Source organism: Lactuca serriola, chromosome 8, assembly GCF_051521515.1.
Source record: "Lactuca serriola cultivar US96UC23 chromosome 8, Lser_US96UC23_V15, whole genome shotgun sequence".
NCBI classification, from domain to species: Eukaryota; Viridiplantae; Streptophyta; class Magnoliopsida; order Asterales; family Asteraceae; genus Lactuca; species Lactuca serriola.
Window position 1 is genome coordinate 109,259,708 of NC_136415.1, and position 15,654 is coordinate 109,275,361.

A 15,654-nucleotide genomic window follows, 5' to 3' on the forward strand; every position below is an offset into this window, starting at 1 on the left:
ATCATAAAACCTGATACAAAAGTACTCTCCCTTCTTCTTAGATTGGAGAAACTTTTATCTTTCTGCCTTCATTGATTCTTCTTATTCGTTCTGCTATTCATTGAAACTTTTCAATGATTCAGAATTACACTTAATCTTGTAAGTATAACCACATTTACTATACTTTTAGTAAATTATGACGAATAGTCTTATTGTTATTTATGGTGGACTTAACTAGTGCACAACATTATGTTCTATTCCTTTAGTCCTTTACTTGACTCACATACTTGTGTGATCAAGGAATTAGTCTTAATTTCCTAAGTACCAAGATTTCCATACATCACATGATTCAAATCATATGATTCCAAGTTTCTGTCCAATTGAAACTTGGGTGATGGGAATCTTTCCTTACTTAGAAAATTTTGACACTACCATAACATAACTAAGAATCACATCCATTTATAGAAATACACAAACATCAATTTTTCACAACGGTTTTATTGCAAGGATATACATAAATAAGATAAATCAAAATTTATTTTACTCATAAAAGCAGCGGAAAACATGTCCTTACAATGCAAAATCAACTGAAAAACTATGTAATCAAATACTCCTAACAACTCTATCATAACTTTCTAAGATCAAAATCTGATCTTTGAATCCATGCGATCGTGATCTATTTCTTCATGATCAGACTCATCTTGCTCTTCCATCAAGCTTCCTCTCTTTTCATTGATCCTGCAAAACATTCGAATGTAATCTTATCACATTATGTATTAAGAATTAATGAATAGGAACTTAATGGAGTTAGATAGTGGATTTTACCTGAAGTAGAGCCAAACGTCTTGACTCTCCCATCTCTTAGATCTCTCAGGTAGACTGGACAGCTTCGTCTCCAATGCCCCTTCTCTTGGCAATAAAAGCAAATTGACTCTTTTGGAACAGCACACAGAACTATTTCAGACTTTGCCTTTCTCTTATGATCAAACTTTTCGACCATGGCATGCCTTTCGTTGCCATTGCCTATATCCATAGAGGTCTGGAAGGTAGATCCACCAATCAACTTTTCTTTTCCAATGCACCAAATCATTGTTGATTCAACAGCAATAAGCATATAGGTGAGATCAATGAGGGTCACGTCGTGGTTCATCATATAGTACTCTCTTACGAACTCACTATATGAGTCAGGAAGTGACTGAAGAACCCAGTCTATAGCCAGCTCCTCACAGACAGCGGATCCCAACATTCTTAACCTATCAATGTGTGACTTCATCTCTAAGACATGTGCACACACTGACTTTCCTTCTTCATGCTTACTTGCCAAAAGGGCTTGAGTGAGTTTGAACTTTTCAAGCCTTTGAACTTGTGGGTTAGGGAGAACAATAGGAGGAGGTGGAGGAAGTGAAGTATGATCTCGTGTTCCTCGATCGAATCGTGGAATATCATCTTCATGTGGAAAGCTTGTTCCACAGAATTTGGGAAGACCATAGTTGTCATACTTTGACATCTACAAAACGGGAGAAAATTCAAGTTAGTTGATTGATTGAGTCCTTAATAAATCACCCAAATGAGATATTAAGGCTAGGACCCAACCTAATATTCCACAACTTTGGAGAAGGATACCATAACCCAAATTGCAGAACATTTGAAGGTAAGTGAATGACGATTCACTAATTTTCCACCATAAAAACGAAAAAGAGATTAAGTTTTAAATGTATTGAAAAACTCCTAGATCCTTTGAGATTCATTGAACTTTTCAATGGCATGTTTAAATCTCGATATGCCCCTCGATTTGTGACTGGGATGCCGAGGATCACAAAACATGGTGTGAATAACCATGCAAACTTACATGGTGCCCCCAATGTTACAGTCACCTATTCAATGTGCCAGTTAACCACACACGCTCCACCGAACTATGACAAACATTTAAGTCACCCTTTGCAACCTTTGCTTAGAACCATTTAGTGTGTCGGTTGACCACACACGCTGCACTAACATCTTTGCAAGGGTACAGAGTGTAATTTCATGGAATTGCATCAAATTCACTTTTGCCTAAAGTAACTAAGATTAGGAATTTTGTATAAAACATTTAGTTACTTTATACTTGATTATACTTTTAATGGAAAGGGTTTGCCCTATCCTACCCGTTCGGCTAACGACCCTCCACTAGTCAAGAGTGCGGTGGGTAAGAGTGGATACCCCTTCAATCGCCATTTTATAGGCAATTTCCTTAAACACCCCTTATAGACCAGCTTCGTGAATGAGGCCTACTAATGGTAAGACTAGCAGTTTAAGTTATACGCTTATAATATTAGACTTTTAATGTTATATATAGTATAAGGGTGTATTTTACACTTTTAAAATACTAGGTGGTCTAATTTAATAAATTATACTTTTAATTTAATTAAATGTAAACCATATCACTATGGATTTATTAACTCTCTTTTAATTATACACTTAATTAATTTAACAAAACCATAAGGGTGCAATTTGAACTTTTTCAAAACTTAGGGTTTTAGAATTTAACATTTAAAAAATTAAACTTTTTAATTAAAATTTAAATTCCAAAACTTGAGGGAAAGTTTTGAAACATTTCAAATCATTAGGGTTTAGAATTTAAATATCTCAAAATCAAACATTTTAATCAAAAATTTAAATTCCAAAACTTGAGGGCAAGTTTTGAAACTTTTCAAAACACAAAGGCTCAAATAGCAAATAATTTAAATTAAACAATTAATTTAATGATTATCTAAATTTGACATAGTCAATATTACTTGCAAGACAATTTACCAATTTAATTCAAATAATCAATTATTATCATATAAGGAAATTATCATTCAAACAAATGGTAATTATCTTTTGTTTGGTCAAGAATATACTCAAATATATGATAAAATTCGGATATTAATGACCCAAAGAAATTAAGGCAAGTATCCTCAAGCAAAACAGCAAGAAATCCCGAAATCTGCTCTAACTGACGCTCTAACTCGCCGAGTTCCACTATGAACTCGTCGAGTCCACAATGGAACTCGCCGAGTCCATCAGTCAGGGGCACAAAAACAATTTTTAAGGCTTGAATAAATAAACAAGGCATCAATACAATAGAAACCAATCATGGATCTGATACCACTGATGGATTTTAGCCATAAGAACATCCTATGTGCTCATGCAAACCCTAATGCTTGGATCTAGGTTTTCTATTGTACATGCAATTCATTCAAGACTTTAAACCCTAGATCTAGCATGTGATAATCAATATTAACATAATAATAGGGTTTAGATCTTACCTTGATTGTTATGTAGCAATAAGAATCTCAAATCCTCCTTGTAATGGCTTTAGAAAGCTTAGAGTCACAAGTGTCACTCCTCTAATGACTCACAAACACCAAGAGCAAGAGGATGAAGAATGAGAAGAGAGGAGGCACCTAAAAACGTGTAGAAACCCTAAGGAGTTAGTTGGATACGTTTTTGGTGCCCTAGGGGTCCGTAAATAGTGAGGCTATTAGGGTTATCTAACAAGGAAACCCTAATTTGACTGCTTAGGCCCTAAGCAGCCCATGGACTCCCTCCTTAGAGGCCTTGGAAGATTTCTAATGGGTTTCCCCATAGAATTCGTCCACCCCTCTAATATGGAGTCCATTAGCCCAATATTCAACTATTATACAATTGACAGTTATAGTCCCTTAAGTTTAAGTAATGTCTTTTAGCCACAAAATTAATTCTTAATTAATTATTGACTAATATTAATTAAACAATATGATTTCTCCTTTAATATATTATTCTCATAATATATTACTAAATCATAATTAATCCTCTCTCTCTCCATAATTAATCCTATCAAGTTGCTTTGGTGAAGGCAACCTAAAAGGACCATGCATCATCGGGTCAAGTACATACCAAAATAGTTATGGACTTAGACACTAATCCAACAAGTTTCTGCCTCATGGTCTCAGAAGTTGTCTGCTACTCAGGTCCCCATCGAAAAGTGTGGTCTTCTTCGTCAACTGATTCATAGGAGTTGCTATATTGGAGAAATCTCGAATGAACCTATGATAAGAACCTGCCAACCCAAGGAAATTCTGAATCTCAGATGGAGATCTCGTAACCTCCCACCTCATCACGACCTCAACCTTGTCCGGATCGACCATAATACCGTTTTGGTTGACAAGGTGCCCCAAAAACTAGGAGTGTTCACGGTCCGATTTTTAGGTCAAACCAAAGCCAAACCGTTAGTTACGGTTTTTGTCAAGCGAAAACCAAATCCGAACTGTTCAAAATTAAAACCAAACAAAAACAAACCGTTACTAACGGTTTGGATCCGGTTTGGTTTCACGATTTGGGATTTTTAGGCCCATTTTAGTCCAATGACATTAACTTTTTGCTGATCTTTATCACATTAAGTTTCTCACTCATCAAAATCTGAATTCAAAATAAAACACCACCATCCATTATGAACCAAAAGAATTACAACACATAAAGGTGTATACAACTAGACTAGGAATTAAAAAACAATTAATAAATGTAAACTCAATGAGAGATGCACGAGGGACTGATGGTGCTGTGTGTTGCTTGCATTAGAAAAAAAAGGAGGTGATCAGAAAATACTACACTTATATTTTTTTGTCTTTGAAGGCTCAAGCTCATAATTTCCTTGATTTGTATTTTATACAATGATGATATTACTATAATATCCTCAATCAAGAGAAAAAAGGCAACCTACCTCAGCAAGTTTAAAAAGCTTAGACATTGTATCAAGAGTGGCACATTGTCGTGAATAATCCAGGAATATGCCATCAAACTCGTTGCATAAACCCCGAATGAAAAGAAATCATCACCCTCTTAGCTCTAAAAGTTAGTAATCAATGAAGAATCACATAGTTCTTATCTATAAAGAACAGATGGAGTAATTTACAACTAGAGATGACAATTCTTTAAAATATTCAAGTAAACTTTTTAATCTAACAGATTCCAAAAAGACCCAACAATCAGAACGTATGATCCACAATCAATAACATTATTCCAAAATAATCCCAACAATCAGAAAGTGCGATTCCATTTAATAGATTGACAATCGACTTTTTCAGAACGAAAACTAAAAGATGTGAAACTGAGGAGGGAACCGTACCTGTAAACAAGTCAAATGACTCATAGGAGGGAACAGTACATGTAAACCAGTTAAGCAAACAAAAAGTGTGATGTTATGCAGTTTAGAAAGGAAGAACAAGAATGAGAAACGAATTCCACCTTCTAGACGAGAAGCGGAACTACGAACCTGCAGTTGGTTCTTTTCAGCAACAATATTTGATCAATGGGAAGCTGATTGCAGTTGGTGTGATTGATATTCCTCTTCCTAAATGTTAATCCAGTAAATAAATTGGGTGAGAGAGCAACGAGAGCTGCATGCAGAGTAGAAGTAACAAATGATTTTTGAAACATCGGTGATTTCGGACACAAAACACGAGCAAGAGGTCAGAACATACCTTATCGAACAGAGATGCAGAGAGCAACGAGAACTGCAGACAGAGGCGTTGACCTGTTGCGCCTGGTGCTTTACTCAGTTGTTGACAATTGCTTTTAAATGAAGTATGAACGAGAACGACAGAGAAACGAGAATTGAAAAAACAAACGACTGCGATTAGGGTTAGGTCTTCGTTTCTTGACTTCTTCTCATGTCTGGACTCTTGGAATGAAAATGGACAGACTCTAATCGAAGACTTTACACTTGGGCTTCACAGTTCACAAAACAAAGCAACAAACTAATTGGGTTGTGTAATTATATATATATATATATATATATATATATATATATATATATATATATATATATATATATATATATATATATATATATATATATATATATACAAATTAATATAAATATAATAATTACATATATATAAAAAAATAATTAATATATATTACAAACCCTACGGTCCGGTCCGGTTTTATACATTTTGAAAAATTAGAAACCGTAAGCCAAACCGTTCATTACGGTTTGAAAAATTAGAAACTGTAAGCCAAACCATAAGGAAAAATACAAACCGTAAAACCAAACCGTTGACAATTTTGGTCGGTTTTACGGTTTCAAACCGTATCGCAAACACCCTTAACAGAAACTACACCTCGCGTAACCAGAACTCACACTTGAAGAACTTTGCAAAAAGCCTCTCCCTCGTCAGAGTCTCTAAAACCTCCCTCAAGTGCTCCTCGTGTAACACCTGGATCTTGGAATAGACCAGAATGTCATCAATAAATACAATCACAGACCGATCCAACATTATCCTGCATACACGATTCATGAGATCCATGAACGCGGTTGGAGCATTTGTGGGACTGAAGGGCATCACCGCAAACTCGTAAGGACCATAACAAGTCTGCAAGGCCGTCTTCTGCACATCCTCCTCTCTGACCTTCATCTGATGATAACTTGAACGTAAATCTATCTTTGAAAACCAAGATGCACCCTAAAGCTGGTCAAAAAAATCATCAATCATCGGGAGTGGATAACGGTTCTTTATTGTTAGCTTATTCGACTACCGATAGTCAATACACATCTGATGAGACCCATAATTCTTCTTCACAAATAGGATCAGACCCGCGATCAGCTAATGGGCTAGTATGCTAAGCGTACTAGCTAGGGACCAAAATGTTAACAATTTGCATTAAATGGGCTAAAAGGAAACTTACCAAATTACGAATGTTACAAACTCATTCCAAGCTAGATGCCTGAAACACTCTACTTGATATATCCAACACTATACATAAGATTACAAGGTTCCATTTAGTATCTTACCTTCATTAATCTCGATTTTTCATAGGATATTCAACATATAAGTATATGTTTTGCAAAACCCATTAAGGCACACTTTAGTGCATTATAATGTATTTTGAGATACAAATGTGGAACTCTTAGCAAGAATCTATAACTTCATATATCCCCTACTATCGATCATATAACTTATTTTGATTATGATACGTGAATTCCGATGACATGAGACACTTGGTTATGTATTTTCTTTCGTAACTATGTGTTATGCTAGTCCACCAAACTCTCGGGTATCATTTATAGTTCCAATGGCGAGGCCAAGTATCCAAGGGTGGAAAATGTTGTTGTGGAAACCTATTGGTGTCCTAATATTCCTTTTTAGTTACACTCCTCACCCACCAAATCCATGATTATATACTGCCACAATGTTAGTGTTGTCTGGATTTTAACTAATCTGGTTCAACATCAATGAATCAAACGAATTAAGATCGATATCCACTTTGTTTACGAAAAAGATGTTGCCACACCCGCAAACCAGAACGGCGGAAACGTTCGGGGGCGGAGGACGTTATGTACAGTATCACAACAATTGTATAATAGTAATCAAAGAAAACACAACCATTACATTGATAAAATATAGTATTTACATCTATTCAAAACATAGTTTATATGACATCAAAAGGTATAACAAAAGTATAAAAGACAAGACTCTATAAAGCTCCGTTTTCTCAAAATCCTGTGGGTGTACCTGTCTATTGGTTCCTTGAGAATACAAGTTATTTTGAAAATGTATCAACATTTAAGTTGGTGAGTTCATAAGTATGTTTTAGTGATGGAAAACTCTTCTTTGTACTTTGAATATGCTAGTATGTTTCTCTAGAAAATCCAATATTTTCTATAGTGAATGTAATTAAGTCTTGTATGTTCCTTAAAAATGTATACTGTAGTGTTTTACTTAGTACTAGAAAATAGTGTATTGTAACTGTATTTGTATGAAAACCCTTGTATAAATGTCCTGATACCACCAGTTGTAGTTTAAAGTAGTGTATCATTGTAGTGTTTGTATGAAAACCTTGTAAGAATGCCTGGGTACCCCTAACTGTAGTGTAAAGTAGGGGTGTGCACCAAACCGCACAAACCGCTTAAACCGCCCACACCGCACCACACCGCACCGCATAATGCGGTTTTGGACATTCGTGGTGCGGTTCGTGGTTTGTTATTTTTGCAAACCGCACTATGCGGTGCGGTTTGCGGTTTATAGTTTCAAAACCGCGGTTCAAACCGCACCGCACTGGACCATATATATATATATATATATATATATATATATATATATATATATATATATATATATTTGAATTTTTATTAACTATACCAAATTATCTAAATGGTTAAAGCTCAATAATATGTGGCTATAAAAATTACTTAACGTGTGGCTGTAAAAAATAGTTTAGCATGTGGTTGTAAATAATTCTTACTTCCTGTTTGTTTAACATGTGAATGTAAAAAATAAAAAGAGACAATACAATGAATAAATATTGTAAGTTATAACTTACAACTAATAAATTATATTTTTGGAATTATATAATAGACGTTGCATGCATCTAGTAAAAGCAGAAAGAGACAATAAAAATGATTAATTATTATAACTAATAAATTATATACTTGAAAATATCTAATAGACGTCGGTTCTTTACAATACAAATTGAAAAAAAAGCAAGGCCAAACCATAGGGATTAGGGCATACTGATCAAGAATAACCACAAAGACGCAAAGACGCTTCTACTTTAAAATTGATATTTTCTTCTTTGATTCCCGTTTCAGTAAGCAACGGTGATTCATAATCGATCAAGGGTTACACATCACACAGGGTATTAATCAGTTTGTTCTTCTTCCCTTTGATCCCTTTTGAAGTTTTCTAGTAACTTCAATATATTTGAATGATCAATAACGCTATGATTTTATTTATTTGTATTTTTTGTTTTGTTTTTCCTGTAGATGGAGAAAAGTGCACCAGAGATTGACTCCCCATCATCAATTCCAGTTTCTACCGAACATGTAGTGAGTTCACCTCCATTTGATTCTAGTAATGTTTCTAAACCTCATCCAGAATCTAAGAAAAAATCAAGAAAAAAATCAGATGTTTGGCAGCATTTTGTTAAAAACAATGACGATCCAAAGGCTCCTAGGGTTGTATGTAAGCTTTGTGATAAGTCTTATGCTGGTGGTGACAGAGCATATGGAACAAGTACCCTTAGGAATCATTTGCTTAATCAGTGCCCACACGAAAATTCACTCAGAATGGAAGATAAAAAACAAAAAACTTTGATTTTCCAGAAGAAGTTGTGTGGGGCTAAGAGTGGAAGTGTTGAAGGAACTAATTTAAAGGTTGTTGGGTTTAGCCAATCTGATTGTAGGCTTGCATGTGTTAAGATGATTATCCTTGATGAATTGTCATTTAGATTTGTAGAGCAAGAAGGCTTTAAGTTATTTTGTAGTGTCGCATGCCCCAGGTTCGATATACCATCACGCACCACAGTTTCAAGGGATATCAAGAATTTATATCGTGATGAGAAGAAAAAATTAAAGAATTACTTTCTTAAACATTCACAAAGAGTTTCTTTGACCACTGATACATGGACTTCTATTCAAAATGTTTGCTATATGGTGTTGACAGCACACTTTATAGATCATGAATGGAAAATGCAAAAAAGGATTTTGAATTTTTGTCAAATTCCTAATCACAAAGGAGAAACGATAGGAAAAGCAATTGAGATGTGCTTAAAGGAGTGGGGTATCGAGAAAGTATTTGCCATAACGCTTGATAATGCATCCTCTAATAATGTGGCTATTAGTCACATCAAGAAACGATTGCAAATATGGAAGACTGCGATTTGTAATGGAGAGTTTGTGCACATGAGGTGTTCAGCACATATTCTTAACTTAGTTGTAGGTGATGGGTTGAAAGAATTAAATGCTTCTATAGTTGCGGTTCATAATGCGGTTAGATATATCAGAGCATCTCCAGCTAGATTAGGAAGTTTTCAGAATTGTGTGAATAGTACTTGTAAAGAAGATAAGGCTATTATCTGTTTGGACGTATCAACAAGGTGGAACTCAACCTTTTTAATGTTGGATAGGGCAATAAAGTATTTAGATGCTTTCAAGTTGCTAGAAGAAGAAGATGAACATTATGTGAAATATTTTAGTGATAAAGATCAAAATGGAAGGAGTTTAATAGGACCACCAGTTTCTAAAGATTGGGATAACTGTGCCATCTTTTGTAAGTTTTTGAAAATATTTTACGAAGCTACTCTCAAGTTTAGTGCCTCTTTATTTGTTACTGCAAATTCTTATTTTCATGAAATATGTACTGTACGTGGGAGAATATTGAAATTATGTGCTAGTGACCAGTCAATCTTGAAAGATATGGCTTCTAAGATGAAGACTAAATTCGACAAGTATTGGGGTTGTGTGGAAAAACAAAATGTGCTTCTTTATGTGGCTGTTATTCTTGATCCTCGGTATAAGATGAAATTTGTGATATTGTGTTTGAAAAAGCTATATAGTTTAAAAGAAGTAGACACAATAACCGCTTCTGTGAATTGTTGTTTGTTAAAGTTGTTCTCTCACTATGCGGATGAATTTAAACTGAGAAATCCAGAAGTTGGCGTAACGCAAAGCGGGTCATCTATTCCAGAAAAATGTTCAACGTTGAATAACTTCATGGTTGAAGACGATGATGACGATTCATTTAATATGTTTGAGAGCGAATTTGAAAAGGAGTGTGAGAAAGATGGGGCATTTGATACATCAAACGAGCTTGATAGGTATTTGGAAGAACGGAATGATGGGGAGAGAAAAAATAAAGATTTTGATATACTGGAATGGTGGAAAATATCTTCATCTAAATATCCTATATTGGCAATGATGGCTCGCGATGTTCTCGCCATTCAAGTTTCAACCGTAGCATCCGAGTCAGCTTTTAGTACAGGAGGAAGGGTGCTTGATTCGTTCCGAAGCTCTTTGAATCCTAGCATGGTGCAAGCTTTGATATGCTGTCAAAATTGGTTAAGAACTTCAACTTTGGCATTAGACATGGGTTCACTACTAGAGGATATAGATGCGTATGAATATGCTGATTCAGGTATATTAATTGATTTTTTCATTATATTTATTTTTTTATATAATTTAAATTTTATCGTCTTGTAGATAATGTAAGTGAAGTTGTTGATCTGGATTAAGATATTTTGACGAGTAAATAGACAAGCTAAAATGTGGTAAGTATTTGGTAGTGTCAAAATTGTTTTCATGATTACGTTATTATTAAAATTTAGTTAACTGCATGCTCACAAACTTTGAAGTTTAATATTTGCAGAATTCACATGGAAAATCACAAGAAAGGAGATCCAATAGTGTAATGGAGATTGAAAATATCTTTTGGTGAATATGTGGAATATATCTTTTGGTTATTTCTACTATTTAAAACTTTAACTTTTGAAGATGTTTAGTATATTATGAATTTTGGTGGCAACCTCGTTTAATATACTTAGTTATATGATTTTGTTGCATGGTTGTAAATGAAAGTTGCACAGTTCAATAAACCGCATTTAAACCACAAACCGCACAAACCGCCCGCATTAAACCGCACCGCAAAACGCGGTTTAAAACCTTCGTGGTGCGGTTTGTGGTTTCAAAAAAACTCAAACCGCATATGCGGTACGGTTTGCGGTTTTGCCTCAAAACCGCACCGCACCGCACCGCGAACACCCCTAGTGTAAAGTAGTGTATCGTAGGGTACTGTAATTTTATTAAACAAAATAAAATCACTGAAGTAGTATTAATCCCGTAAACATATGTGTTAGTTATATTGTTGTGAGTTTCATATGACCATGCTTGATATGACCTAGTGACCTCTACGACATTCTTCAGGCGTCCGAAAGTTATGACATTTGTCACCCCAGACCTGCCGGCCTAACTGTAGCGAGCAATTAAGGTGTGGGATTGTCAGTCCCGTATAGATCTATACACAAATCTCACGCTCTCCCTCCAGGAGACTCTGGTTTTACTGTATAGGATTTAGTTCTGTATCCCAGTGGATACTAGTGAAGTAGTGCCTCACAACCCTGTATTAACTAGTTTACATGTAGTGTTGTAGTGTTCTCTTGTATTAAAAACTGTATGTATTGTCTTGTATTAATGTACCTTGTAGTGTAAAATAATTATACTTCAATAATTATTTTAATAGTGTATACTTGTATCAGTGTATTAGAGTAGTGTTCCCCAAACTAGACCTTTTATAGTTTTGATTGTATGTTCTTGTTCCATGTATTGTACTTAGCAAATGGTGCAGTAAATCTCAAACTATACTGATTATAGTTTAACTGTAATGTTCTGTATTGTAATGTAAACATTTTCAATTTATTTGTATGAAAACGATTTACCATTATGCTCGACGTATTACAAAAGGGTTAATATATGAAATACTTTTAGGAAATGTAGCGAATACTCGGTTTGAAATAATTGTAAAGGTTTTGAAACTATTTAAAAATAATGTTTGAATAAACACAAAAGTCCTTGTGTTTTACTTGTATCCCCCCTAAACATATTGAAAACATTGAAAATGTAGGGGTATGAACTCACCTCAAATGTGCGCTTGTGTTTGAATTAGCGAGCTTGTAGAAACTATCCTTGGGTAAGCGTACGCGCTAATAACGTTATCCTAAAAATAATTATATTCGACGTCGTATTTAAATTAATAAAATATCAATTTAAATAATGTGTTAAATAATTAATTATGTAAGGAACACTTACAAAAATTAATTTGGAATAATTGGAAATGTTGAAGGATGTTTTCGGTGGGCAAAATAGAGTTTTCGGTGGGGTTGGGGGGGGGGGGGGGGTGTTTTCGGTGTGATGATGTTGGTGGCGTGTGTTCTTGGTGAAACACTTAAAGATATGAAGGGACTTATGAATGTTCTTGGGAAAAATATGAAGATTTGAATATTGGATGAAGATCTGGGTGAGAATACTTGAAGATTGAAAGAATCTTTGGATGACTTTTGAGAGCAAAATGGGTGTATGTTCGGTGGGAAATGTGGGAAATGAATTGAGTGTTTTGTTATATATATATATATATATATATATATATATATATATATATATATATATATATATATATATATAGGGAGTGTGTTCGACTTAATGGGCCTCAAATGAGTTGTTTTCGGTCCTATAAGGCCGAATTCCTTCTTAAATTCGGTCGTAAAGTTAGCAAGATAATGTGTGTTCGGTTTTTAGTCAAATGGCAAAGAGAATTCGGTCCATGCTTTTCCAAATGGAGGTGAATTCGGTTTCTTGGTCAAAGGAAGAAGGAATTCGGTCATGCCTCTAACCCTTTAGGGAATTTGGTTTTGGTGTTTGGAATTAGATTTCAAAAACCAAATTATATATATATATATATATATATATATATATATATATATATATATATATATATATATAATGATTTCATTTAAGTGTTAAGATTATATATGTTTCCAAAGACATGGTGTTTCATTATTTACACTAAGTATTATGTTCTAGAGTGAAGGATTTTAAATCCTTCTATATACTAGTGTAAACTTTGGTTGAACTACTGTGAATTTCATTGCTTTTAGTGACTCGAACAACGGGTTGTTACAGATGTCTTGGGTTTTTGAGTTCTAAATGTTCTCTCCGGTTCTCAGAATGATGCTATATTCACTAAGGGCTCCATACATCTATCTTCCGCGAGTTGTAATCAAATTTAAATGGTTGATGTTTGTGTATGATATCAATAAATGTATAGTTCGCCCAAGGTTGTTAAAATCCTGATTTTGATCTTAAAATCTTATGATTTTAAGATCCTACAAGTAAAAAACGATCCCAATCACACTACGATCCTGATCTCGCCCCATTAGTTTTATTATATAGCGGAGTCTAAAAATTCATATATTCAAGTTAAAATCAAGCATCACAAGTTGCAAAAAGTTTTGTAACGCATCACTATTTCTTCAATACATCTCAAATTAAGCAAAACACACTCATAATAATCTTTTTGTGATCTTATGTCCTTAGTTGTGCATGCTCAAAATGATATTGTTTTCTTCTAATTAAGATGTTTTCTTCTTAATTTCTACGACTTGTAGCAAAAATAATTATGTTTAATGCTTAAGAACCTAAAGTTGATCAATTATTTACGTATCGCAAGAAAACTTGAATATGAGTTCATTTTGGTAAAATCATTCGATCCCGATCAAATCCTACGATCACGATCTTAAATAAGATTTCAATCTTGAAAAATGACAATCTACAATCAAAATCTTGTAAAACATAAAATGATCTTAATTAAAACCCCAAAAATAATATTCCCTAATATATTACATTTTGCAGCTTACATATATTATCAAATAATTAGCTTTTAACAAATATATAATTTTTTTTCATTACAATAAATTTAAATAATTTAGATTATATTTATTATACACTTATAAATAAATATTATACATGAATTTGACACATACAAAACCAAACTTTATATTTATAATCCTTTATAAAATACGTTAATCAGTTCCTAATATATATATATATATATATATATATATATATATATATATATATATATATATATATATATATATATATATATATATATATATGGGCTAATGCTATAAAACCCCTTAAGTTTTTATGTTTTTGTCGGTTTTGCCCATAGCTGAATTTTTTTGTTCGTTTACGCTGCATACATGCTATGATTTTTTCAGTTTTCCCATTTTATCAGGTTTCCGGTTGCTAGCCGATTGCCAGTACATGTGTCGCGCCACATAAGTGCTGACTAGAGCCAGGAAATGCCACATAGGCGATGACTTGATTGGTTTCGGAAAAAACAGGTAGAGGTAAAGCGGATGCTGAGCTTCGAACATACTCGAACATACCGACAAAAGTCTGAAAATTTAAAGGTTTTTATGACATTAGCAATATATATATATATATATATATATATATATATATATATATATATATACATATGCGGTAAATAGCATAAAAGATATTAAGTTTATATCAAAATTCTAATTTAACATTGGTTTCTTTTGTCTCAAATTTAATACCGTGTTTTCCAATTCTGACCAATTGACCGTTTAACCCGGTTACCTGTTGACGTGACATGACATGCTAACATGAAATGTTGACATATCAAAATTGATTTTTTTCACAAAAGAAATCACTACATTTTACTTTTTAAAATTTTGACATTAAGTTTAATAACTTGTGTTATTTTCCTTTAAACTTTTATATGAATTCGTTACATTATATATATATATATATATATATATATATATATATATATATATATATATATAGGGGCTGTTCAAATAAAAACAGTAAATAGTGTGAGAACGTACAATCATTTTTTTATGTTATTATTCTGCAATGAATTTTGTATCGACAACTTTATGTTATTATTCAGCAAAGAATAAATGAATAGTCACAGGTTGAAATTAAAATTAGAATTTACTACAAAAATGCACATACATAAGTTTATAATAGAATAATAACATTGTAATTAATATATGACTAATCGAAAATTAATATTTATATTAGAATTACTTCAACAATACACATATACAAAATTCATTATAGAATAATAACATAAACATAGTGTTTTTACGTTCTCACACTTTTTACTGTTTTTATTTGAACTTTCTCTCTCTCTCTCTCTCTCTCTCTATATATATATATATATATATATATATATATATACACACACACACACACTAGGTTACAACCCGTGGAAACCATGGGTAAAATATTTATAAAGATATAGGTAAAGTAAGATGCTAATTTGAGAAACAACAAAAGTAATTGTTACATTTTGCATTTTATGTGCT

General features: G+C 33.3%; 2 protein-coding genes across 6 annotated transcripts; one reads left to right on the plus strand and one right to left on the minus strand.

Annotated features, from left to right (window-relative positions):
- Positions 1–503: 503 nt before the first annotated feature.
- Positions 504–5,730, minus strand: LOC145069605 (uncharacterized). Of its 5 annotated transcripts, XM_079016557.1 has the most exons (5): positions 5,460–5,730; positions 3,877–5,375; positions 3,267–3,404; positions 805–1,486; positions 504–717 (listed from the first exon to the last, which is right to left on the minus strand). In XM_079016557.1, the coding sequence occupies exons 4-5, from the start codon at positions 1,484–1,486 to the stop codon at positions 692–694; spliced, it is 708 nt and encodes a 235-aa protein (XP_078872683.1). In that variant the 5' UTR covers positions 3,267–3,404; positions 3,877–5,375; positions 5,460–5,730; the 3' UTR covers positions 504–691. The 5 variants fall into 5 exon arrangements, with proteins under 5 accessions (XP_078872683.1, XP_078872687.1, XP_078872685.1 ...); XM_079016561.1 differs by lacking the exon at positions 3,267–3,404 and having other exon boundaries at positions 5,252–5,329; XM_079016559.1 differs by having other exon boundaries at positions 3,267–5,329.
- Positions 5,206–10,989, plus strand: LOC145067265 (zinc finger BED domain-containing protein RICESLEEPER 1-like). Its single transcript, XM_079014445.1, has 3 exons — positions 5,206–5,304; positions 8,744–10,892; positions 10,958–10,989. Exons 1-3 carry the CDS (start codon positions 5,206–5,208, stop codon positions 10,987–10,989), a joined length of 2,280 nt encoding a protein of 759 aa, XP_078870571.1.
- The last annotated feature ends 4,665 nt before the right edge of the window (positions 10,990–15,654 follow it).